The 23,454-nt window shown below is 43.8% G+C and overlaps 2 protein-coding genes across 2 annotated transcripts in view; one reads left to right on the top strand and one right to left on the bottom strand.

Annotated features, from left to right (window-relative positions):
* Window positions 1-1,315: 1,315 nt before the first annotated feature.
* On the bottom strand, window positions 1,316-8,552 carry mcm10 (minichromosome maintenance 10 replication initiation factor; the record flags this gene model as incomplete). Its single annotated transcript, XM_079236057.1, has 17 exons — window positions 1,316-1,408; window positions 1,495-1,537; window positions 1,632-1,777; window positions 1,871-1,984; window positions 2,184-2,314; window positions 2,507-2,983; window positions 3,340-3,447; window positions 3,549-3,643; window positions 3,972-4,174; window positions 4,262-4,378; window positions 5,436-5,603; window positions 6,861-7,026; window positions 7,182-7,383; window positions 7,523-7,666; window positions 7,829-8,077; window positions 8,166-8,459; window positions 8,546-8,552. The coding sequence occupies 17 exons, from the start codon at window positions 8,550-8,552 to the stop codon at window positions 1,325-1,327; spliced, it is 2,748 nt and encodes a 915-aa protein (XP_079092183.1). The 3' UTR covers window positions 1,316-1,324.
* Window positions 8,553-9,835: 1,283 nt separating this feature from the next.
* Window positions 9,836-23,454, top strand: part of dnah1 (dynein, axonemal, heavy chain 1) — a gene marked incomplete at its 5' end in the record, with an annotated part of 29,432 nt that continues 15,813 nt past the window's right edge. The window contains 33 exons of the mRNA XM_079236056.1: window positions 9,836-10,001; window positions 12,780-12,954; window positions 13,225-13,375; window positions 13,494-13,626; window positions 13,716-13,886; window positions 13,989-14,241; window positions 14,372-14,526; window positions 14,627-14,838; window positions 15,124-15,422; window positions 15,511-15,661; window positions 15,808-16,001; window positions 16,096-16,321; window positions 16,550-16,669; window positions 16,765-16,847; window positions 16,978-17,119; window positions 17,354-17,509; window positions 17,598-17,796; window positions 17,893-18,146; window positions 18,355-18,567; window positions 18,670-18,834; window positions 19,538-19,659; window positions 19,961-20,066; window positions 20,147-20,326; window positions 20,439-20,579; window positions 20,723-20,886; window positions 21,010-21,123; window positions 21,208-21,396; window positions 21,496-21,601; window positions 22,199-22,312; window positions 22,386-22,535; window positions 22,860-22,946; window positions 23,033-23,219; window positions 23,305-23,396. Of these exons, the coding sequence (XP_079092182.1) occupies window positions 9,836-10,001; window positions 12,780-12,954; window positions 13,225-13,375; window positions 13,494-13,626; window positions 13,716-13,886; window positions 13,989-14,241; window positions 14,372-14,526; window positions 14,627-14,838; window positions 15,124-15,422; window positions 15,511-15,661; window positions 15,808-16,001; window positions 16,096-16,321; window positions 16,550-16,669; window positions 16,765-16,847; window positions 16,978-17,119; window positions 17,354-17,509; window positions 17,598-17,796; window positions 17,893-18,146; window positions 18,355-18,567; window positions 18,670-18,834; window positions 19,538-19,659; window positions 19,961-20,066; window positions 20,147-20,326; window positions 20,439-20,579; window positions 20,723-20,886; window positions 21,010-21,123; window positions 21,208-21,396; window positions 21,496-21,601; window positions 22,199-22,312; window positions 22,386-22,535; window positions 22,860-22,946; window positions 23,033-23,219; window positions 23,305-23,396 (5,370 nt within the window). The remainder of the gene's footprint in view (window positions 10,002-12,779; window positions 12,955-13,224; window positions 13,376-13,493; window positions 13,627-13,715; window positions 13,887-13,988; window positions 14,242-14,371; window positions 14,527-14,626; window positions 14,839-15,123; window positions 15,423-15,510; window positions 15,662-15,807; window positions 16,002-16,095; window positions 16,322-16,549; window positions 16,670-16,764; window positions 16,848-16,977; window positions 17,120-17,353; window positions 17,510-17,597; window positions 17,797-17,892; window positions 18,147-18,354; window positions 18,568-18,669; window positions 18,835-19,537; window positions 19,660-19,960; window positions 20,067-20,146; window positions 20,327-20,438; window positions 20,580-20,722; window positions 20,887-21,009; window positions 21,124-21,207; window positions 21,397-21,495; window positions 21,602-22,198; window positions 22,313-22,385; window positions 22,536-22,859; window positions 22,947-23,032; window positions 23,220-23,304; window positions 23,397-23,454) is intronic.

Below are 23,454 nucleotides of genomic sequence, written 5' to 3'. Positions count from 1 at the left end.
AGGATAAAACCAATCCCACATTCCAGAGTGGAAACATAAGGAGGTGACAGAGGAAGAGGGGAAAAGCGACGGGATGAGCGCAAACGTGTCACTCCGTACTTACTGACCGTCACAAAACTTTGAATCCAAGAGCCAGATTTTATCTCTAGACTGTGAACCGACGGAGACCTGACCCGTTCCAGGCCATGCGGATTGGCTCGCAGACTTGTGTGAGCGCCACCTGGCCTCGGCTCTCATCACTATAACACATGGAGTGTTTGTGTCCTGCTGCAGGTGACCGATTCTGTCCCTATGAAAAAATAAAATAAAAAGGGAGTCAGGGTGTCGTAAGCTAAAGTCTATCTGACAAGTTAAAGGCAGGATTCTTTCCCTTTAAAATGTTTGACTTTTCCATCAGCAGATTGATTGGTAAATAAAGCATGACGTTTATATTGTAGAAGGTCCCCTACCTTTAATGAAGTGCTCTCATTCAGATCACACTGCTGTATGGCGTCGCTCAGTTTGGATTTTCTGTTGCTCTCGTCTAGGAATTATCTTCTTGTCATTCCTCAGAGCTGAAGTTGGGTTTATGATTGGGCTCGCATCTAAAAAAGCCTTTTTCACAGCAGATCGTGTGTTACTAATAACTAATACTATTGAATATGATATAGTTCCTTACTTCTATAATGGTAAAATATATCCTGCTCCCCGTCAATTATCTTGAAATATTGCTGCTTTCCCTTCAAGGTCGAATGCAGGACGTGGGTGAACAGATAAGTCTGCACCGGCTGAGAAATTTCATTAATAGTTGGAACAAGAACATATGACTTGGTTGTGACTAAAGATAAGAACGTTTAGGCTCTCTTTAAGGGTGCGGCTCATTTTCATTGGTTGTCTTAACTTCATGTGTCTCTTTTTAGGACAGACATGGACGGACAGGGTAAAACCTTTAAATACCGAGGAACGGACAACAAGTCCGTGCGAGTCCTTTCCACTGTCACTGTGATACGTGCCTGTGTAAACTGCTCTCCGCTTGCAAGCAATAAAGAATCACTCTTTATAACTTTTTTGTCTGTTCATTAGAAAGCTCAAATTACAATTCTCAACTCTTCTGCCTCCGTGACTCCAGAGCTAATTTTCCGCAACACTTCGCAGCTCTGCTTCTCAGAAAACAGACATTTGACATGAAACTCATTGCTTTAATCATCTTATTTAAAGCATATCCAATAAAATCACATTAAAATCTCCATAATCAATAACACACATCAAACTTTAGAAACATAATTCATACAAAATGCAATGTTGAGACATTTAAATTACAGGCGTAAGACAAATCCTGGGGCCGTCACTTCATGCTGTTGAGGAACTTGCCGTGCTCCTCTCCTCGAGGCTGCAGGAGCTCTCCGGCGATCTTCGGGCCTTTTTTCTCCTGCAACAAAAACACAGAGGAGCATCAGCGCTGCTTTCTCTCACCACGACAGGACAGGTGATGTGTGAGTCAGAGAGAGACTTTACCTTCAGCATCCCGTCGCGCTCCCATTTAAACAGGCCGCAATTACTGAAAAGGTAAAAAAAGAAAGAAACATCAGTTATAATGTGCATGTTATTTCAACTTATGGAAACGGTATGAGAGAGAGGGACATCGTATTAACCTGCAGTGATTGTTCGGTAATCTGTCCAGAGCGATGGCTCTCTGTCCACAGGAACACTTGAAGAACCGTTTGGTGGCATCGTGCCAATGCAGGTTGTGCTTCTCCTCCACACAACGGTCTGCTGGCTTGAAGTAGGTATAACCACACTGGAAGCAAAGGAGCATGGGAAAAAAACGGCTTACTTTTCCCGCTTCTGACCGAGGGACGGATAAATCGCATTAAAGTTTACGTATCTATACCTTTTTACAGCTAACGGCACGACACTTCATCTCTCTGATGCCCTTCATCTTCTCCTCCATCTGCTCCTTCTTCACGAGCGGATCGAAGTAGCGCTCCTGCAGTTGGTACTCCGCCTGAGAGAGAGAGAGAGAGAGAGAGAAGAGATTCAGACTTAACACATTTAACAGGGTTTTACTCGTAGATAATATGCAGCTGGATTTGAAACGTTTGCAAAATCAGATCTACCGTACATCTAACAGCTGTAAATTCAAAACGGGGCTAAGTAAAACAAGTCTTGACGGATGCACGTGGTTAAGTTCCAACTCGTCGTACCGCCTGTAGTGCCGCATCGTGGCGAGATTTGGCGTTGAGGATCTTTTGAAACCCCTCGGACTGGATGTAGAGGAGCTGTTCTCGCCTCTTCTTCTGGGACGGTTCCTCTTCCTCATTGCAGGACGATTCGCCTGCGCAGGAAGTAAGAGGGCAAGTCTTAACGATGTAAATGCAGAACTCTGCATTTTACTAATCAAATCAAGAGCTAAACGTTTGTCACACTCATGGGTGAGCTCTCCACAAATACATTTATTTGATGCGACTGAGGTTCTTATGTGAGCTGCTGCCAAGTACAATATCTAGAATTGTTCTTCACTGTGTACCATTGGGTGAGGTCAGATTCTTCTCCACTCGGGCGCTGATCTCGCTGCCGTTGCTCCTCTTCCTCTTCACAGCGTTGGGGTCTTCCTTGTTGAGCCCCGTCCCTTTGGCTTTCAGCTTCTTCAGAGCGGCCAGCTTGGTACTCGACAGGCTGAGGGCCGTGTGGGCGGTCGCCGCCGGGGGCGGGCCGCTGTTCTCAAAGAAGAGGATGTCTTCGCCCTCGGTGAAGCCTCGGCCCAGGGTGGGGGCGCGGGGAGCCGCGGGGCTTTGCGTGGCCTTGGGGACGTCGGATGCCGCTTTCGGGGACATCAGGCCGGACGACGGCCCGGGTCTCGGCCCGGCTGGGCTCGGCAGCCCCTTCTTCTGGATCTCTTCCGCCCTCCGCCGACGGTTCTGCAGGAACTCCCGCTGCCCCTGTTTCTGCTGCTTCAGCAGGTCCGAGGCGGAGATGGACTGAACTAGAGCGGCTTCTTTGGAGGCTGAAGATGTATGACAGGTTAATGAAAGTTAAATATTGACACGGGAAAATGTACATCACTGGACATCGTCTAAAATAGTTGTTTGAAAAAGAGACCTTCAAATTAGCAACTGATTTTAGGAATCCATGCGAGTTCAGGAAGAAACCGTAGTATCACGGTTGATAAGTATAAGATTTTATCATAACTCCATCTTCGTTCTTTCCGAGGTTTTCACACTTAGCAAAACGCGTAGGTGTAGGTTCACCAAAGTTGTGAATAATGTTCCATGTTTAAAAAGCAGCAATTCATTAACTAATTATTTAATTAATTAATAGCTAGAGCCGTAAAAGGCACCGGGATGTTTCCAGGTTGTGTACCTTTGCTGCCCAGCAAGTGCTTCTTCAGCTGCAGAGCTCCGGGCGTTGGCTCTGACAACAGGCTCTTAAATTCCTTCGAACAACCTGCAACTTCACCGGACTTCATGGCTAAAAATGAAGAGAAAAACAAAGACGCAATCAGGTTAACCGACAGTCTTGAGGTTTGTGCATACGAGTGCGTGTCAGAGAGGGGGAGCGTCGCTGCTCACCCAGACTCTTGGCCTGATTGACGAGCTGAGCAGAGCCTTTCACAAACAGCTTGTCCAGAGTCGTCTGGCCGGGTTTGTTCGGTTTGGACGACGTTCTGCAACCAACACACAGACCAGTTACTGAAAACGTCAGGCAGCTCAGATCCTGCCCAATCCTGTGTTCCTGGCATGGAAGAAGTCAGCCGGCACAAACCGACTTCAAACACACACGCACTGTAAAAAGCGCTGAATAGAATTTCTGCCAGAATCCAAACGTCTCCTACGGGAGCTTTTTTCTGTATTTATTATTACTTATTATTATTAGCAGTAGTTGTATTTGTATTGATTATATAGTGTGATGGTTTTGTGGAAAACTTGCAAGAATGAAAACAAATATTTCCAAGAATAAACGATGAAACAACGACGACGTTGAGCATCACTCACAGGGAGGCGGCGCAGGCGGGCGAGGACACGCCTCCGTAGTAGAAGCCGTCCTGACACAGCCGCTCTCTCAGGCTGCCGCCCTTCCCCTTCACCTTCACCTTGTTGGGGGCTTTGCCGGAAAACGCAGACTGCAGCTCGGCCCTCTTGGAGCTCATCTGCTTGTACTGGGCCTTGACGTGATACTGGCAGAACTCGCACTCGAACTGTGAACGAACGGCAACACGGAGACTGTGAGACGTGAATGTGGATTCAGAAGGTCGAGTCATCGAGCAAGGGGAAGGTGGACCCACCATGTTGACGATCTGAGAGCAGGGGTCTCCGTTCTTCTTCATGGCCTTGCAGGTGCTGTAGTCCTGAGCGTCACCCATCAGCAGCAGCTTCTGTGGGTTATCCACCGTCAGGCTCACCTGCACACGTTCAAAACAAGCTTTTACTTTTTTTTGAAGGGGAATCCGCTCAAAGCAGTGACGAATGATGTCCAATCAGAGAGTAAAAAGTAGAGCAAATGTTTTAAGAACAAACAAATCCTTTCTTGAGTTGCCTTGTCGCTCTATTTTATTTATTAAAATGTCTTCTGATGACAGGGACTCATTTTACACTTTGGTACATATTTGGTTTTAAAGATGTGTAGTGGGTTGTCATTGTTATTTTCCTCAGTTACAACTACCGCAGTCAATGAATCCATGAGCTGATCATCAGAATATTTGTTTGATCAAGTATAAATTTCAAGCCTTTTCATACGCACAAAAAAAAAAGAGATAAAAATCAAATGGTGAAAGCTTCTGAAGTTAGGAATCTGTTTCATAACAGTTTTTCTGTAAAAAAAATATATATTTTTCATTTTATACACCAAAGAGAGAAACAATCCGTGAATAAATCAATTATGAAAATAAACATCTGTTGCAGCCCTTTGTGCAACACAACCTTAAAAGAGGTCAATATTGAAACTTAAACATTTGAAAGAGCTGCTGGTTTAATTCTTTAGTTTTAGAAAAAACAACAAGAGGAGAAGAATTGAAAATAAGTGTTGCATAAGCAAAGCTACAAACGGTCACCATGTCAGGGATGAGCCCGCCTTCTCATTCATCATAATCCAACGACCAATGACCAACGCACATGTGAAACCATGGCTCATGGCCAGAGTTGTCGACTCTAGCAACGCAAACAAAACATGCTAACAAATTTAACATTATTTAGTTTAACCGTTTAAGTTGTCAACAAAGCAATGTCATGTAATTTCATCCGAGCTGCAGGTTCTACCATGTGATTTACACCGTTATTCAAATCATATATCATGTAATGCCATGACATATTATAATTACAAGCATCTTTAATTATGTTTAGTTCAGATTCTGTCACATGAAGGTTAAGATCCACATTAAGATGTGACTTCTGATTGGTACAAGAGAAACGCCGGCTTCTCCTCTGCACGTACATCACACACAGCTCACGCCGTCCACTCACCCCGTCGTATCCCTCCTTCTGCTTCATTTGGTTCGGGTTGAGGAGTCCGATGACGGTGCCCGGCTCCGTCTTCCAGTGCTCTTTGTGGACTTCGCCGAACAGCAGCAGGGACACAAACACTTCCAGGTTGTGGAGGTCGTTTAGTTTCCAGATGCTGAAGGTTTTGCCCTGCGGAGAGGACGCGCTCAGTCAACAGGCGGGAAATTTGCAAATCGCAGCGACCGAGTACGGCGCACGCATCCACGCGCTAATACCTTCAGGCGCACACAAAATGCGACAGCGCACATTATTTCCAATACAGTTCAAGATTTAAGACTCATCCAGATTTGAAGCTGCTAGTTGGGAAAATTCAGTGGATGTGTTCAAAACGACACGCCAACATACTGCGTAATACACAGTCAATCAGTATGAAGTGCATTCAGTATGACACGTCTTCTCTGCATCACATGACGTATCGATGAAGACGTTACCGGTCTGAGCTACTGTTGAATGACAGTTGTTTGGCACAAAATTCAGCAAATCAATGTAACCTCTTTGATTTAATTAATTATTTTACAGTCATATTTTAAGTCAAATTTAAATGATCAAATATTTTTGCATTGAATGCTTTCTACAGCACATCATTTGTGCTCATGTGAGCTACTGTGTTTTTTGGCTCTTGGATGTACCTTAACGTACCTCGCCATCATTTAAAAATAATTTTATCCAACTGTCTGAAGAGACGCAACGAAGTTCGGGGTGGGTGGGCGTATGTCCATGAAGCTCACATCGCACGGAAGAAATTCTTGCTAATCTTACAAAAACAAAATCCACAAAGTATGTATTTAAAATTTACACAGCATCAATAGAATGTTTGAAAATAATTTTGACGTGTTTCTGTGGAATGAAACAACGGCCTGATGATCAGCCACACCTAAACACACTCTGCTTTATGGTCTATTTGACTCTAAAAGGACCATCATTTACTAAATGAACATCATGATCTATGAAGAAGACTTGAAACTACAAGTTGAGACCATAAACTCATGTTTACAATGTTTACTGAGGTAATAAGTCAGGTGAGAAGTAGGGAGTCGCCCCCTGCTGGCCAGTAGAAAGAATGCAAGTTTTAAGACACTTCTGCATTGGTTTCACTCGGCAGAACCGGAGGTTGCCACCTGATGCCGAGTTGCTCGGTGCATGTTTTTACACGGGGAACTAGCGGGTATTTGGCTAAAAAGCATAGAGGGGAGGTCGCCGTATCCTTGTTGTAAAAAAATTACAACAAATGCAAAATAGCAGAGCTTCACAAGAACAAAAATTATCTGCATTATTGTTGTGTATGATAGCTTACGGTTCCCTGAAATAAAGACAAATAGGAGTAATTTGTCGCGATTTACACATCAGGGTCACAACCAGGGATGGGAGCTTTAAGCATAGACCTACACTGCTGTTGCTTTGTGGTGTGAACTTGTTGACGAGCACAGCGAAGGTCACCCAGTCACTGTCCTCCAGCTTCTCACGAGCCAAGCGCTCCGGCACATCCGATAAACGGATCCGACGGCGGTCGGCCATCTTGCGGTCCATCTCGGAAGAGGAAACGCGCGGTTTTCTGAAACAAAAAAAGAGTCCAGATTCAGACTCAAACAGTGGATGAAAGAAGAAAAAAAAAGAACCTGGATTTGTTTGTGTGTATGAGACACAAGTTCAGACTCTCTGCTACTGATGTTTGATTTTAAAAAGCCAACATTTCTCCCGTGTCCTCACCTGAGCCGCAGTCCTGAGTATTTCTCAACACCCACATCTTTAGGAAGGGGAGGAAGAGAAGAAGGTTTGGGCGTTCCTCTTGATGCAGCAGGTCTGCTCTGAGAGGCCGAAGATGAACGCGGAGGACTGAAAACCTTGCTGGTGCTCTCTACCGGCTGGAAGGTGCCGCCAAGCTTTATCTCCACCAGTGGACCTCTGTCTTCTGACGAGAAAACAGTAAAGAAAATATACTCAAATAGGGGCACGAGTAGAGTTTTTGAACAGAAATACACTCCGACTTCCAATGACAGAATTCAGTACCTCTGGTTTTCATAAATGGACTGCGTAAGGAGGAGATTTACCTGGCGATGTGCTGGGTTTGGTAGCGCGAGCGACCCTGGGTTTGCGTTTGAAGGAGTCAGCATTGTTCAGCTGATCAAAAAAGTCACAGGAATTCTGGAGCTTCAGACCTCCTCCACTGACTGGACTGGATGAAGATGTTGCTGCTGTCAGAAGACAAGGAAAAACTGAATCAACTTTTTATTTTATTTGTGTTTTCATCAATTTATTCTGTACATTACACCTGTACATGTGTAGAAAAGTAAAACGTGGCCAGTGGATTTCAGAATTTGTCAACTGCTGTGGATGGTGAACAACCAAACGTTTACCTGCTTGTGTCTTGGCCCTCTGTTGTGTGGTAGAAGCCGGTTTGGCCGGGGTCAGTTTGGAGGTCGGTGGTCGAGCGGGTGTCGGTTTGGGTGTCATTGGTTTGGGTGTCGCTTTGGGTGTCATCGGTTTGGGACCCGCCGAGCTCCTTGCAGTCGAGACCGGAGTGGAAGATGAGGGGGAAACCTTCTGGCTTGCTTCCAGCTGCTTCTGCAACCGCTGCATTTGCTCCTGCATGCGCCTCAGCTCGTCTGAGGAAGGCGGACATTTAAAGACGGTTGAACACATGTTGTCCAGCAACTAGACTCAGAATACATGAGAGAGATCAGCGGCACACACCTTGTAAGTCCTCCTTGGACCTGTCCAGGCTCTCGCAGGCTTCCTCACCGCTTCCTTTTCTTTTAGCGTCTTTCTCTTCCTTCTCAATGTCATCCACCTCCCCGAAGACATCCGACACGGCATCCTCCGTCCCAACAACTGGCCCTTCCTCTTCGACGCCCTCTTCGTACTCGCCCTCCTCATCGGCGTCAAACAGGCCGTCCAAGTCGTCTGCCTGCTCCTGACCGCCCTGTTCTTCTTGGACTCCCTCACTCTCGGCCAGCAGCGCCGTCAACATGTCCAGATCATCCTCACCTGGACAGACAAGACATGAGCCATCTTGTGTTTGGACCTATTAAAGAAGCTCTACTTGAAGATGTTTTAAATCCCATGATACTCACTGTCCATTGTAGAGATGTTAACAGTGGTGCCAATTTCAGACGAACTGGTGACCTTCAAGAAGGCAGACGGTTATCATTGTGTGAAGTAAAGGAAAGACTACTTTTGCAGTTCTTATAATAACATTATTTGTAGACCTGAGAAAACAAACCTATGTGCATGGCTGGGCTGCTTTCTCACAACAACAAAAACAAGAGTTTGAAACTTTAAATATTCCAGTGAATTGTTCAAGACTGTCTCAGCTTTAAAGTAGAACTGACACTCAATTAAAGTGTGCTATTTCCTGTATATTTCAGGGTCGGCTTACCTGCATTACATTTCTTCTGATACTTCCAAATCTCCCTATTTACGATCTAACCCCATATTGAATAATGTTGTATTACAGGTTAACAGCTGTTAATGTGTTATACATTTTGCTGCAATTTCACTCTTTTATTGTCACTCTTCCAATTTGATGTCACATTTAAATGTGCAATTTACATCATGTTTCTCACTGTATGATCCCAAAGCTCTGATGCAAGTTGAAATGCCAATAACTAAATCAAATGTTCCCCACACAGGTGGATGTCATTCAACCAGCATTACACTGTACAAAATATTACACAATAATACACTGACCGTGGTTTAAGTCCGTGATAAAACCCTACACTGAAAGTAACTTTCAATATATTAAATAAAGAGATATGTTAAGTATTGAGCTTCAGGTTCAGCTTGAGGCAATCTGTCCCAGAGAAGCTAGGACGCTTTAAAGAGTTCAACATGTATAACAGCTACTGAGTCATACCACTCGTTTCTTCTGTGCGTAACACAATGAAACGTTCATCAAATACCTTCTTTAAAATGTAACTTTCCATTTATGTATTTGTTAAACAAGACAGCCAACTTACCGCGGGTGTCACAGCTCTGTGTCTTTCGCGAGCTCTAATGCAACTTTTGACGGAGTTTACAACGACGTCCAACCGGTCAATATGTTGTTTGTTTGCCAATAATAAGCATGACTCGTGACGTTGGTAAAGTCAAAAGTTATAGTCTATAAAAATAATACATTAAACATGTATTGTCGTCTCTGCAACCATCACTCAGAGCGAGGGAGGAAATCTAAACTGGCGCTAAACGAAGGACCCTTCTGTGTTGTCGAAAATCTAGTAGCTGCCCAACGATCTGCCTGACTGAAAAACAGGTGTCTTCTATCTTGTAGAAAAGCCTTTACGCTGGCATAAGATGGCGTTCAACCGGGTCCTGCCTCATCAGACCTATTCAACGTATGTCAAACTTTACAATCCTCTCGGGTAATGTCAGGTAACTGGCTACCACCAGTGCGGCTGGTGGTAGCCAGCGGTGCCCAGCAGGAGGCGTATGATGTCCACTTCGGTTCACCACTCCACGTCGCAGTGCTAAACAAGGACACGTGGACTGTGTCAAGGAGCTGCTTTGTACAGGTCATCGAGACGGCTACAGGTCAGAAAGCCTGTTAAAGAATACATCTATCCTTTAAGCTACAGCTCAGCTGGTAACTTTAATAAACTGTCACTATACAGTAGTACATGAGACAGATAATGTGTGAAAAAAACAAGTTATTCTGCCTCCTCTTAGAGCTCTCTATGGCAATATGCATTATTCTTCTTCTCCTCCTCTCAGATCGTCTCATCTGAGTCTACAGCAGCTTTAAATCACTTTGCGGAGGAGGCTGCACCCTAAATCCGGTCCCTTGATGCCAACAATTAACGCTAGGTTGCTCGAAGCGTAACAGCCCTGCCGCGCAGGTGTTCAAACCCCTTTGCTCTTCCCGGGGTCCAACACCTGCCGTCAGTCATGCTCTAATTGGCTATATAGAGGAGACTTCAGGCTTTCTAACAACGTATTGCATATGTAAATTGAGCTTTCCTGGGGCCGTATACGGGCATGCGTAACGGAGCCACTTTGCATTCTCGCTCATGCGCTATTACGAACAGCCTGTCTAGTCTAGTTACAGATACCACACATTTACAATTTACCATTATTGATTTGATTTTTGGTATTACCACAAGCATTGACCAATGTGTGTAACTGTGCCATAACCACTAATAACAATGCAAAAATATAACTTTGACTCCAAGTGGAGCAGGTGCTTCAAATGTCTTTATTGGAGCTCCGGCTGGATGTTTTCATGAAAAGAACACTGTAGTATGGTCTTACTTTGTCCTATCTTTTTCAAATTTGAGGCAGGTGTTTACTGATAGTGTAATTACAGCCCTATACTGTCCTTTACATGTACAGATACAGCCACAGGGAGTTATTTATACTGAAAGATACTTTTTTATTTTAGGCCGACACAAATCTTACATTTGTACTGACTTAAAAGGCCCACTGCTCTCTTTCTGTGTAACCTACAGGTTTTCTGACACTTTCACAAGAAGCTTTGGGGGTTTTCTTTCTGGCCAGACCAACTTCATTGAGGCATATAGTCAAAGTGGGTCTGAAGCGACAGACATTTTGGGTACGTCATTTTAGGCGTTTTTGCTCCTATAATATAATACTACTTCCACATTGTAGTGACGAGGTTCTTTTTACGTCTCCATGACAACTGTTGTCGCGTCCAACCGTTTATATTCCGTTGGCATAGAGACCGGAAGTTAACGTCCACTTGGAAACTGAGATTTCAGCTCGCTATGCAGAGGACAGTTAATGAGCGTCAGGACTCGCAATTAAACTCAAGGTAAGGTCTGTCAACTTTGTTTTTGCTGTTGAAGGTTGTTCGCGCACAGCTAACAGCAGCTAGCTAGCTTACCGTCTAAACTTGGACCACAACGGGCCGTCCTGCGAGCCGGACTCGTAACGGCGGTCAGACGAGCGGCCGGCTGGGAGGCGCATGCGCAGGGATCGTCTGCAAAGTGCAATGCGGAAAATACATATGACAAAAATATTCAATAACTTCACTGTTAAGAAGTGCAGCATGGCCAACATTATTTCATGCATCAATGGGATCATCCGTGTTGTACTAAACTATTATTATCGTAAAACGTTCTTTTGAACAGCTACCATCGAAAAATATGCTTATGATGAATTGTGGTCAAAGGATTATTGGTCACATATAGAAAAGGAGGTTCGATAATAATTTCCTGAAAAATATCTTTTATTTTGAGACTGTGATGTACCAGTAAACTGTTAAGAGTGAATATAATTTCATGTAGCCACTAGGAAGGTTTTCTTAATCAAAACTTATTCTCAGAAGAAGCCATATGTTACGGTTAATATAAGATAAATTGTGTTTTTTAGTCTGTATGTGAATTCATGAAAGTAGCCTCAACCAATATTCTGGTTTGTGGAAAGAAAATAGCACACTGTTTTACATAGTGTCGATGATGAATACATTCTGGTTTTAATTGATCAAAATCAAGCAAACAATCTTGAAAAACTAGGTGGTTTGGTTTTTGAAAAATTAAAGACAATGTTGCGTAGCGTTATTTGTTCTTGTAAGGGGGCTCAAATCTGACTCAAATGATCGTAGCCCAACGTTGCGTTAAATGTTGTTCGCACTAACAGCGAACACCAACTAACTAACTAACCGTTTTAACGTATGTTTTGGAATGCTTCTTTCGATGCTTCTTTGGCAACAGCCGTTGGTTTTAACGTACACAGATGACAAAGTTACTGTCCTGATGTTTAATTTGACACATTTCCTTTTCCAAAATATAGCTGACCGTTTTCACGTTACACATGACGTTTTATTCTGCCAGGTTGGAGATGGATGGGAAATATTTTCCTAGTTTGGTGCCTCATCCTCCGATCAAACCTCGACCTCTAAATCCCTGGTGCAAACTCCCTAAAATCCGGAAATGCATTGTGAATGAACAGAGGGGCATCTACTCGGAAGACATCACACCGGTCAAGTTCAAGGTGAAAACGCAGCTGCTCCTGCACATGACTCTTCATATTCTGTCAGACATTTGATTAAGAAGCCCATGCAAAACACTGAGCTTCTGTTGAGCTCTGACCAAAACCAAGAGACTGAAGCTTCTTGTTTATTGATCAGTTATTTACAGCGGTACCCAAGATCCAGCAGAGGTCACGGAGCCATTCCTTCTTTGAGTTCAGTGATCTCAACACGACAAAAGGTGCGATGCTACTGCACATGTAGGAATTTCCAGTCGTTATTTCTGATGCGCCAACTGTATATTCACAAGAGGAGTATATTGTGCTTCTCTAAAATTCAACATATTATAAAAAATCAGTGTCCTTCTGCACTGTTTTCCTTAGCTACAACCTCCAAGACTCCACATGGCCAGCGCAAGCCTGTTGAAAACAAAAAGCATGGACCTTCCTCACGGCGATCACAATATTCTTCCTTCTGGCGGGGGGGGAATTCACAAAAGGTCCAGCTACCCTACCAAACCGTTCCTGGCAAGATCCCCCGCAAGTTAGCGATAGAGAGGTATGCAGTGTGTTTGTGTGTCCCGTGTCTGGCAGAAGAGGACACGTCATCTGGTGCTGTGGAGCTTTCCATTCTCGTCCTGCATTTTATTGTAGTGAGGGTATTGCACATACTGTAATGCCAGATTCACTGGTCAGATGGGATTGATTAGAACAGTGAGCGTCTATCATACTACTATCAATTTGACTGATTTTCTCTTATTGGTTTAGCTGGGTCCACGATTTTGCCTGTCAAGACTTATTTATGCTGTTTTATATTGTTTTCTTTTAGACATCGAAGGGAATATTTAAAGTTAGACTTTAAACAGCTCCTGATAGAAAATGGCATTGACTCCAATCTCCTAATTCCGAGACATAAGAGCGACAGTGATGAGCTTGTGACTACAACAGACAAGCCTGTATCCCCCTACCTCCCGCTGGAGGTAAGTGTCTTACTGCTGCAATCTTTTCTTTAGCATTTGGGTTGCCGACTACCATTACGTCCCATATTTCGGGGCACAGCACCGCCCCACACTCGTGTTTGCTGTGTTTATCCGTTAGGTGTTTGACAATGAGGAGTATGACTGCCGGACCCCAGAAGACTGGCTCGCCCTGGCCAATGCTGAACGATCATCGGATCGAAAACCCGATCCTGCAAAAGCTCTGCTGCCTCCAGATGACACGATTGCCTCCGGTAAAATGTGCTCAGGATTAAACTGCGTGAACACAGATGGACACTATTTTATGTTCTTGGGTGATTACTCTCATCTCTCTCTTTTGAAGTGGACCCCAAAAGCTCCTCCCTGGGCTACAACTGGCATTTGGTTGAGGTTCTTGACTATAGTAAGGAGAAATGCCAGTACCTGGTACAGAAAGTTCACCAAAACAGCAAACGGACAGATGAACAAAGAAATAACTCTCTAAAGGAAGATCACAAAGAGAGAACATCTTCTGGTTGGTGTTTATGTCCGAGCGCTATCATGACACAGTATAATCTCATCTCCGTTATGTCTTGTTCACTGTGTATGTATGCCTTCCACCTCCCTCCTTTCCTAGAAGTAGACGTTATGATAGCGGGCACGTTCTGGGTTCCCAGGATCAGATTGACATTCAGTGCTGAGGACCCACGATTCTTTATAGAACGGATCAAGTTTGCCCTGCGCTTACGAGAGAACACAGAAGCTTTGCTTCTCTACCACTTGTCGGTGGACTGCATGCCCTCCTGCAGTAGAACACCATCGATTGATGCCCAGAGTCTCCAGCGTATCAAAAGATTCGCCCTCTCAACGCCTGGGCTCAGGCCGGAAATGTGAGCGATGTCAGAGTAATATTACATATTATTGTCCCCTTCTTCAGAATGACCTGTTTTATAATAGATCCCACTGAGTTGCAATGTTAACAAAACAATAAGGTGTATAAAGAGAGTATTGTGTGTGCAGTCTGGAGACGTGGACAGACCTGGAGAAGGGGGTCAAACTGGAATATGAGTGTACGATGAACCGCATGCTCTTTGACAAAGTAGTGATGAGCCACCCACAGGAGTTTTCACACATCACCCTGCCACAGAAGGAGCCTGAGTATGTACCGCAAGAAGGTAAGACAGATATCGGTGTATACATTTGTTTGAGTCGGTGAGGTTACGATTCACAAAATGTATCACCATCCAAAACCTGGTGTCTTTTATCTATGTGCAGGGTGCGTTCCAGTTCCTCCCTTTCCCTATGAGAAGAACAAAATGACTCTTTTCATCTTATCCCATCTAACGAAGCCAGAGGTGGTCTCTGTGTTATCTGACATATGGTTTGAGTGCAACAAAGTAGGAAATATGAAGCTGTTCAACGTCGCCGCAGTCAAACCATTACGACTGGACGAGTTTGAAGTCCTCCAATCGCAAATTCATACTCAGGTATTGTAGCGTTGGGGCAGCTTTTCTTCTGAATGTTGTGCTTCAAAGTAGCTTTTGTTTCTTTTAAATAAGAATGTGAATGTATTGTTTGATCACTGCGGACGTAGCACCCACATGTAACCACCACTAGTGCTCAAACAATGGGATGTACAAATCCCATTCATTCAAATATAACCAAGGATACATTTTTGTTGCTGATGTGGATTACCAGAAATATATACTTTGCAGATGAAGAAGACACCTGAATATCACATAGAAACATGACATATTTCCCTCCCTCTCCAGATCAGCTTGTTCCTCAGGAAGTCGTGGATTTCCACGCTAAGCAACGGCATCCGTTCCAAGCTGGTTCACTGTGGCAAGGGCGCGTACAACGTGAACGAGCCTAGCTGGGACATCTACAAGTTTTCCAAGCTGCACAGACTGATGGCAGTGGTGCGCTTAAAGCTGCAGGACGCCCTGCGCTTCCTCGTGCAGAATTCGCTGCGCAGCTTGACTCGGATGGTGTCAAACGCCTGCCACAGTGTTCTGACTTGTCCTCAGGACCTGGCCTGGGGCGACTGCCTCATCACGAGCCCATACAAGTAGGATAGCATGCAGTTATACAATTTATACTCATAACTGTGCTAAATAGTATTGTGTTTGTAATATTACTCCGTTCTCTGTAACTAGGCCAAAGAAGAACCCTCTGTTCCTGTTGGACTTGATTCTGAATCAGACTGGGGTTCATTACAGCACTCCACTGGAGGATTTTGAGACTTCTCTAATCAACCTGTTTGATCAGGCCATTACGACCACATACAATGTGCCACATCCTGATGAGGTAAAATATGCATATACGTTACAGAGCATGAACTCAAATAACGGAATGCAATGTAAAACGTGTTCATTATCGGCTCCTCCGTCCGTGGATGATGATAATGGCTCTCTGGGACAATGATTTTACGGTTCCTCTCTTGTCCATGCCAGTTTGTGATGCAGAAGTTGTTCATCGGTGGCAGTCCGATGCTCTTTTCAGTGAATCTATACGAACCAGAGATAGCTGAGCTGCGAGAGAAGGTCCGCAATGCTCTGATACAAGCAGCCATACCTCTCAGGGCTTATGCTGCCGAATACGAGAAATACCTGGAGTTACACAACTCGGACGTCGGGATCCTGCTCCAGTAAGTCTGATTGAAAATGATGTATGAAGAGGTTAAGGCTCAGTCATTTTTTGCTTTTCTCATTAAATGGAGTCGTTTAAATCTTCTCTGCCAGATCTCATACGCATGCATACCAGACGTCTCAAGAGGTGAAGAATGAGGTGGAACAAAATCTCAGAGACAAGGAAATGCTTGAGCGCTCTCTTCCATCCTCCATTGTCATTGGTCCATTCAGGGTCCGTGTAGCGGCTGTACGTCAGACTCTCTCTAACAAAAGAAAGGCTTTAGGCAATGCAATGCTGGAGCACTTTACTCGGAAGCTACGCAAACAGATTGATGATGTAAGTCATTTGTATGTATATATATATATATACACATATGTATGTGTGTGTCTGTGTGTGTGTGTACAAATAGGTATATGCCATTTGCACCATGTATACTTGTACTTCTTTTGTACACAGGACTGCATGGGTGTTATCTTTTGAAGTGTTTTGATAATGCATTTCTTTGGCACAGGATCTACATTTGAATTAACTTTGATGATACGTTTTTACCTTGTATGTGCGCAGGCGTGTGAAGAGTACAGCAAAATGAGTAGAACACTGTGTAAAAGGGTCAACAGCATTGATGAACTGGCCGAAAAGAGGGAGTGGATAAAGCAAATCCCGAAAGAGCTCAAGAGTTACAAGGTGCACATGCATGGACTCGCTATTTCTGTTCTCTGTCATATGAAGGTTTACTTTGTCAATGCATCTGACGATTTTTATCAATCTGTCCACAACAGGAAGTTGTTGGCAAGATCCTGTCAGACTATGAGGTACTAGATGACGTTTTCTACTCTCTTTCAAATGAGGATTCTCATCAAAAGTAAGTGTAAAATCATCATGCTCGTGTTAAAGTGTATACGCTCCTTTGGTGCTGGGTTCGTAGTGGTTTGAGTGAACGGAGGAAAGAGTGGAGTTATTGCAGTGATTGCTTTCGTTACAAACCCCTGCAGGTGGACAGCTATTAAGTGGTCTGAAAAGATAATCAACCAGATGGAATCAGTAGCCATCCAGCATGCTGAGGACGAGGCGCACTTCCATAAGATCCAGCTGATCGACCAGGGCAACTTTGAAGAAACCCTAGACTCTCTAAAGGTCAGCTGATCACTTTTTGTTCAACAACAATTCAACTCACAGCCTTTGTTACTTACAGTTGTCCCCCTTGATGATTTATACTTTTTCAGATTCTCTTCTTTTGAACCTCCTCCTTTAACTTGCAGTAATCTCTAAAACAATCCACTCTAGACAGGCCTTTGTTTCTTATGTCTTAATGTAAGAATGTTTAGGTTAAGTCAAAGTGAGTTGATATTATGATAACTGTGATTATAGATGCTGGTTGCTGGGTTTGCGGCTCATACAGACATCGATCGTGCTCATGAGGTGGCCAATGAGGTGAGGTGTATGAGCAAGCAATTTAAGGAGTGTCAGATGTTGGCTCAAACCTACAACACCAGAGAACGACTGCTAGGTCTTCCTGTCACTAATGTAAGTGAAAGAGAATCCATCAAATCATGTTTATCAGATATTTGTCATACTTTTTCTCACAATGAAATATAAATGTGTATTTTTACAGTATGATCGGCGGCAGAAGCTTTTCAAGGACTTCCAGCCTTTTAAAGATCTGTGGACAACCACCTCTGATTGGCTCCGTTGGCACGAGAGCTGGCTCAATGACCCGCTGTCTTCCATCGACCCTGAGAAGCTTGAGGGCAACGTTACAAACGCCTACAAGACCATGCACAAATGCATTAAACAGTTCAATGACATTCCTGGTAGGTGACGCGTCTATCCCCATTCAAACTCGACAAAGTGAAGTGTGATTGTTTAGACGTCTGACGTGTTCTTTTCTTTGTCTCGCACGACGCCAGAGTGCCAGATGGTGGCAACTGTAATCTACAGCCAGATTGAGGACTTCCAACCCTCTATTCAACTGATTCATGGCCTGAGGAACCCGGGGATGAAAAGCCGCCACTGGGAGATTCTTTCAGAACGCATTCAGATGAAAGTCAGGCACACAGCCAACCTGACCTTATCGCAATGCCTGGAGCTTGGTCTCCAGAAGCACGTGGAGGACATTTCTCATGTGGCTGAAGTAGCTGGGAAAGAGTACGCCATTGAACAGGTTCGAACAGGATTCATTCTCTAAATACAGTGTTTTATGAAGTGTTAAGTTCGTACTAGCATGTGTAATGAATGGGGTGACCCAGTTTTTTCTCTTTTTGTTCAAAGCAACTCCACTAACTCTTCTTGCTCATGCACATGGCCAGTGTGTGAATATGTGTGTTAAAAATTGGTGGCTGCTACTTTTTTTTTCACACCGTCTCACTCAGGCCCTGGAAAAGATGGAACTCGAGTGGTCGACGATACTCTTTGATGTGTTGCCCTACAAGGAGACAGGCACCTACATCTTGAAGAGCCTCGATGAAGTGTTGCAGTTGCTGGATGACCACATCGTCATGACGCAGAGCATGTCCTTCTCTCCATTCAAAAAAACCTTTGAGGACCGTATCAACACCTGGGAGAGCAAGCTCAGAATGACTCAAGTAAACACACACACACACACACACACACACACACACTGGTGTTTTGTATCATTATTATGTGGTGTCTTATGTTATGCTGCTGCCCTCCTCTGGTGCTTGCAGGATGTGCTGGATGAGTGGCTGATTGTCCAGCGTTCCTGGCTCTACTTGGAGCCCATCTTCAGCTCTGATGACATCAACGAGCAGCTGCCTGTGGAGGGAAAAAGATACCAGCACATGTATCAAACATGGAAGGGCATCATGCAAAGCGCCTTTGACAATCGAAAGGTCAGAACTTCCATAACCTAACCATAACCATAAACCTTTGTGTCAATTTTTTGATTTGTAATTATTGTTTGGGGGCTGTGTTATGGCATATAGCATACATTTGGGAAAGAGTGTGTTTTGTTTATTTATTTTAATTCAGACATTTGGAAGTTCATCCTCATTTCCGTAAAAAAAGAGTCTATAATAAACATAAAAATGTCCCCAATGAAATCCATTAAAACCAAAATTTTTGATCCAATGGCCATTAAAGCATAAAATCATGCATTCTATTCTGCTTCTAAACGGTTTTACTATTTTCCACCATATTGAGTCATTTGTTCACGTTGCCTGCCCGAAAAATAAAAATGCATCAAAATGAATTATCACTGACATATCTCAGACTTTGAAATATCCCCTAGCATTTAATATGGAGAAAACAAAAAAAAGTTATTATAACACCCTGGCATTTGAAGGGTACATTAACTAAAATCAATTCATTGGATTTATGATCAGGACTGATGTTGGATAAAAGTGGTGAAAGTGGTTATATTATTCATATGTAAATTTATGGCAGAGTTCTTGCAGACATTTTGTCCTTTAGGGACATCATAGCAACTTGTTTATAGTGAAGCACAGGGGTTAAAGGACAAAGGTTTTGCTCTGATACAGTGATGAAACTTTATTTTTGTACACTGTTAATATATATTTCTGCATTTTTCTCTAGGTGATTGAGCTGTGTCAAGATGGCTATCTGCTCGTCAAACTGAAAAGGTGCAACGCTCAGTTGGAGCAGGTGCAGAAGGGACTCAGTGAATACTTGGAGATAAAACGAGGATCCTTCCCCAGGTGAGCTGAACAGAAAGTGCCCTGACATTCCCCTGGCTCTCAATAGTGGTGTTAATAACAGAGTTATGAGAAGATTCCACACACCGTTCCCTTGAGATATGCATTGAAGCTTAAACCTGCTTTGGTTGCTCTAAATGGAGGTAAAACAAGCAAACACCTTCAAAAAGTAAAAGCTAATTCATCCACAATAATATATTTCTGGACGACTTGGGGCTTGAGTTTCCATGCTTCTCAACTTTGACACACTGCTGATGACTCAGATGAAGGACTATGTACTGATCAGTGGATATTTGTCCTTTAGGTTTTACTTCCTGTCAGATGATGAGCTCCTGGAGATTCTGTCCCAGACCAAAGACCCTACTGCTGTACAACCGCACTTGCGCAAATGCTTTGAGAACATCGCACGGGTTTGTTGTTTCTTCACAATTACTCTGCTCATATATTACTGAAGATGTAACCTGCGACTGAGACTTCTGTTGGTTCTCAGCTTCAATTCCAGCCAGATCTCCAGATCACACACATGTACTCTGGAGAAGGGGAGGAGGTGAAGCTGTCAGTGCCGGTGTGGCCCACTGGAAACGTGGAGGACTGGCTCAAGGGCGTCGAGAAATCAATGAAGGCCACACTGAGGGACAGCATTGACCGCTCACTCAAAGTCTATCCGGAGGTCTGCGACCCTCACTCTCACTTTGATGTGTAATCCGATCTGCTTATTTAAACAATGTAAATTGTTCATTTATGATCTTATATCATCTGTGTGCGCTCTCCTGACCCCTCAGAAACCTCGTGGAGAGTGGGTGTTATCGTGGCCCGGTCAAGTGGTGATAGCTGGCTGTCAGGTGTACTGGACTGTTGAGGTGTCTGAGGCCTTGGACCAGGGAGACTTGTCCAAGCGCCTTTATCCCCAACTACAGAAACAGGTGTGGAATATGGGGCCAATACTCTAAATATCCATAAGATTTGACAAATAGACACATTCTATAATGTGTTGCTCACATTTACGCTGAACATTGTGCACACTCTATTGCTGATCACTGTATTCTTCAAACTTTTGTTTCTGAAGCTGGGCGACTTGGTGCAGCTGGTGAGAGGACGTCTGTCTAAGATGCAGCGAGCGGTGCTGTCCGCCCTCATCGTCATCGAGGTCCATGCTAAGGATGTCGCGGCCAAACTGGTGGAGCAGGAAGTCTCGAGCGTCAATGACTTTGAGTGGATCAGCCAGCTCAGGTCATCTGTCTTTTTTTGTGGTGCTTTTTAGTTCATTCACTTGACATTGGAGCTCCCTGTATTCTATCATTGCAATTAATCGGGTGCCGAATAAGTTTGATACTGATCTGATACTGTTTGTAGATATTACTGGACAAAAGATGACTTGTACACCCGTGCAGTGAACGCAGAGTTTTTGTATGGATACGAGTACCTTGGTAACTCCGGGCGTCTGGTCATCACCCCACTCACTGACAGGTAGGTCAGTCTCATGTTGTCGTGGCTGTTTTTTCCCTGAATGTCATTTCTTCGTTTTAATACACGACCCCCGGCCTTTTTCAGATGCTACCTGACCCTAACAGGAGCTCTACACCTGAAGTTTGGAGGAGCTCCTGCAGGTCCAGCAGGGACAGGGAAGACAGAAACCACTAAAGATCTGGGAAAGGCTCTGGCTATCCAGACTGTTGTTTTCAACTGCTCCGATCAGCTGGACTTCATGGCTATGGGCAAGTTTCTCAAAGGACTGGCCAGGTGAGAGGCAATTACCAGAGTGTGATAGAATGTCTGCTGTTAAATATCACACGCCTTTCATCAGTCACAGTCACGTTCTGTCTGTCTTCCTCCTTGCAGCTCTGGGGCCTGGGCATGCTTTGATGAGTTTAACCGCATTGATGTGGAAGTGCTGTCTGTGGTGGCACAGCAGATCACCACGATACAAAAGGCCCAACAGCAAAGGGTGAGAAGAAGTGAATTCAGTATTAGACCATGTGCCGGTACATGCTGTAGTTTACCACAGAGTACTTGAGTTGTACAAATACTGTGCCTCAGTACAGTGAGTATTTCAAGTTGGTGTATACATGTTGTACTTTATTTCTACTGTTTTTCTAGAAAGAACAAATGGGATTGTTTTGCTTTTGTCAATTTGTCATCATTTCCTTTAATTAATTGAGTTGAATAAACTGTCGCCTCCTGGAGTAATTACAGAGACATGGACGCAGTACTGTTTAAAGTATTATTATGTAAAAACCAGCAACAATCTTTGCAGAGATTGCTCACCAATATAGAAAGTTGGTCAACCAACTGCAGCAATAAAAACAACTTTTTACATAATTAAAGTTAATCATATCAATCATTACAATTCTGAAAGTGACTGGAATTAAAGTTTTCATTGAGTCCTTTACATTATGAAGTTGTAATGTTTTTATGTAAGTAAAGAATATGATTTTGTTTCACCACCACTGCATTCCACCCAAAAAGAAGCACATGTGGTAGCATGGATTTCTAAGATACGTGTGTGTGTGTGTGTGTGTGTGTGTGTGTGTTGTGTTTTTAGGCAGAGAGGTTTGTGTTTGAGGGCACAGAGATCCCTCTCGTCCCTTCGTGCGCCGTCTTCATCACGATGAATCCTGGTTACGCTGGACGCACTGAACTGCCTGACAATCTCAAGGTTTGATATGATGATTTCATTCTAAATAACTGTAAAACGCTGACGATAACAAAGTGGATTGTATCTTCTCCAGGCCCTGTTTCGTCCTGTGGCCATGATGGTGCCCGACTATGCGATGATAGCTGAGATCTCCTTGTACTCGTTTGGCTTCAGTGACGCCAAAGTCCTCTCCAAGAAGATCACCACCACGTTCAAGCTCTCCTCTGAGCAGCTTAGCGCTCAGGTATTGGATGGATTCAGATATTTGTCAATGCGATATTTGTCCAGGGAAGTGGGTGTACATTATATTGAAAAGGCTAGTAAAGTGGTGTCTGTATATAGTGATAGACATTACTTTAATACACTTTAAAAACTATGAAATATTGGTATTCAGCACATAGTGCTAGTTAATCCATCCCCGAGAGGATGGAGAGATGTTTGTGTGTGTGTGTGTGTGTGTGTGTGTGTGTGTGTGTGTGTGTGTGTGTGTGTGTGTGTGTGTGTGTGTGTGTGTGTGTGTGTGTGTAAGAATAACAAAGATATTACTTTTGCTCTCCTTTCTCTGAAGGATCATTATGACTTCGGCATGAGAGCTGTGAAGACCGTGATCTCAGCTGCTGGAAACCTGAAGAGAGAAAACCCCGACATGAACGAGGTTAGAAACGTTTCTTTTGTTGATGATGGAAAAATAAAGTAGAAGAACATGTCACGCTATTCTTCTGCAATCTTGCTGTCTCCCAGGAGTTGATCTGTCTTCGAGCCATTCAAGATGTCAACGTGCCAAAGTTTTTACAGGAAGACCTGAAGCTCTTCAACGGCATCGTGTCCGACCTTTTCCCTCAAACAAAACAGGAGCCGATCGACTACGGCATACTCGAAGAGTCCATGCGTAATGTCTGCACCAAGAAAAACCTCAAAGATGTGGACGGTTAGTGTCTCTGGAAGAACATCAAATGTGTTTTTCTCAGATATACAAGTAGGATGAGTAGATGACAGTCTTGTGGTTATTTCAGGGTATATAAGTAAGTGTATCCAGCTGTATGAGACAACTGTGGTGAGACACGGCCTGATGTTGGTTGGACCCTCTGGATCAGGCAAAACCAAGGTGAGCCTTCTACTTGTCCAGATACTGTGTACAGATTTATTCCCAGCTCTCCAACGTA

This window comes from Taurulus bubalis (assembly GCF_910589615.1).
Source record: "Taurulus bubalis genome assembly, chromosome: 20".
NCBI lineage: Eukaryota > Metazoa > Chordata > Actinopteri > Perciformes > Cottidae > Taurulus > Taurulus bubalis.
Note: the sequence above shows the minus strand (reverse complement) of the source record. Positions and strands in the feature narration are given on the sequence as shown.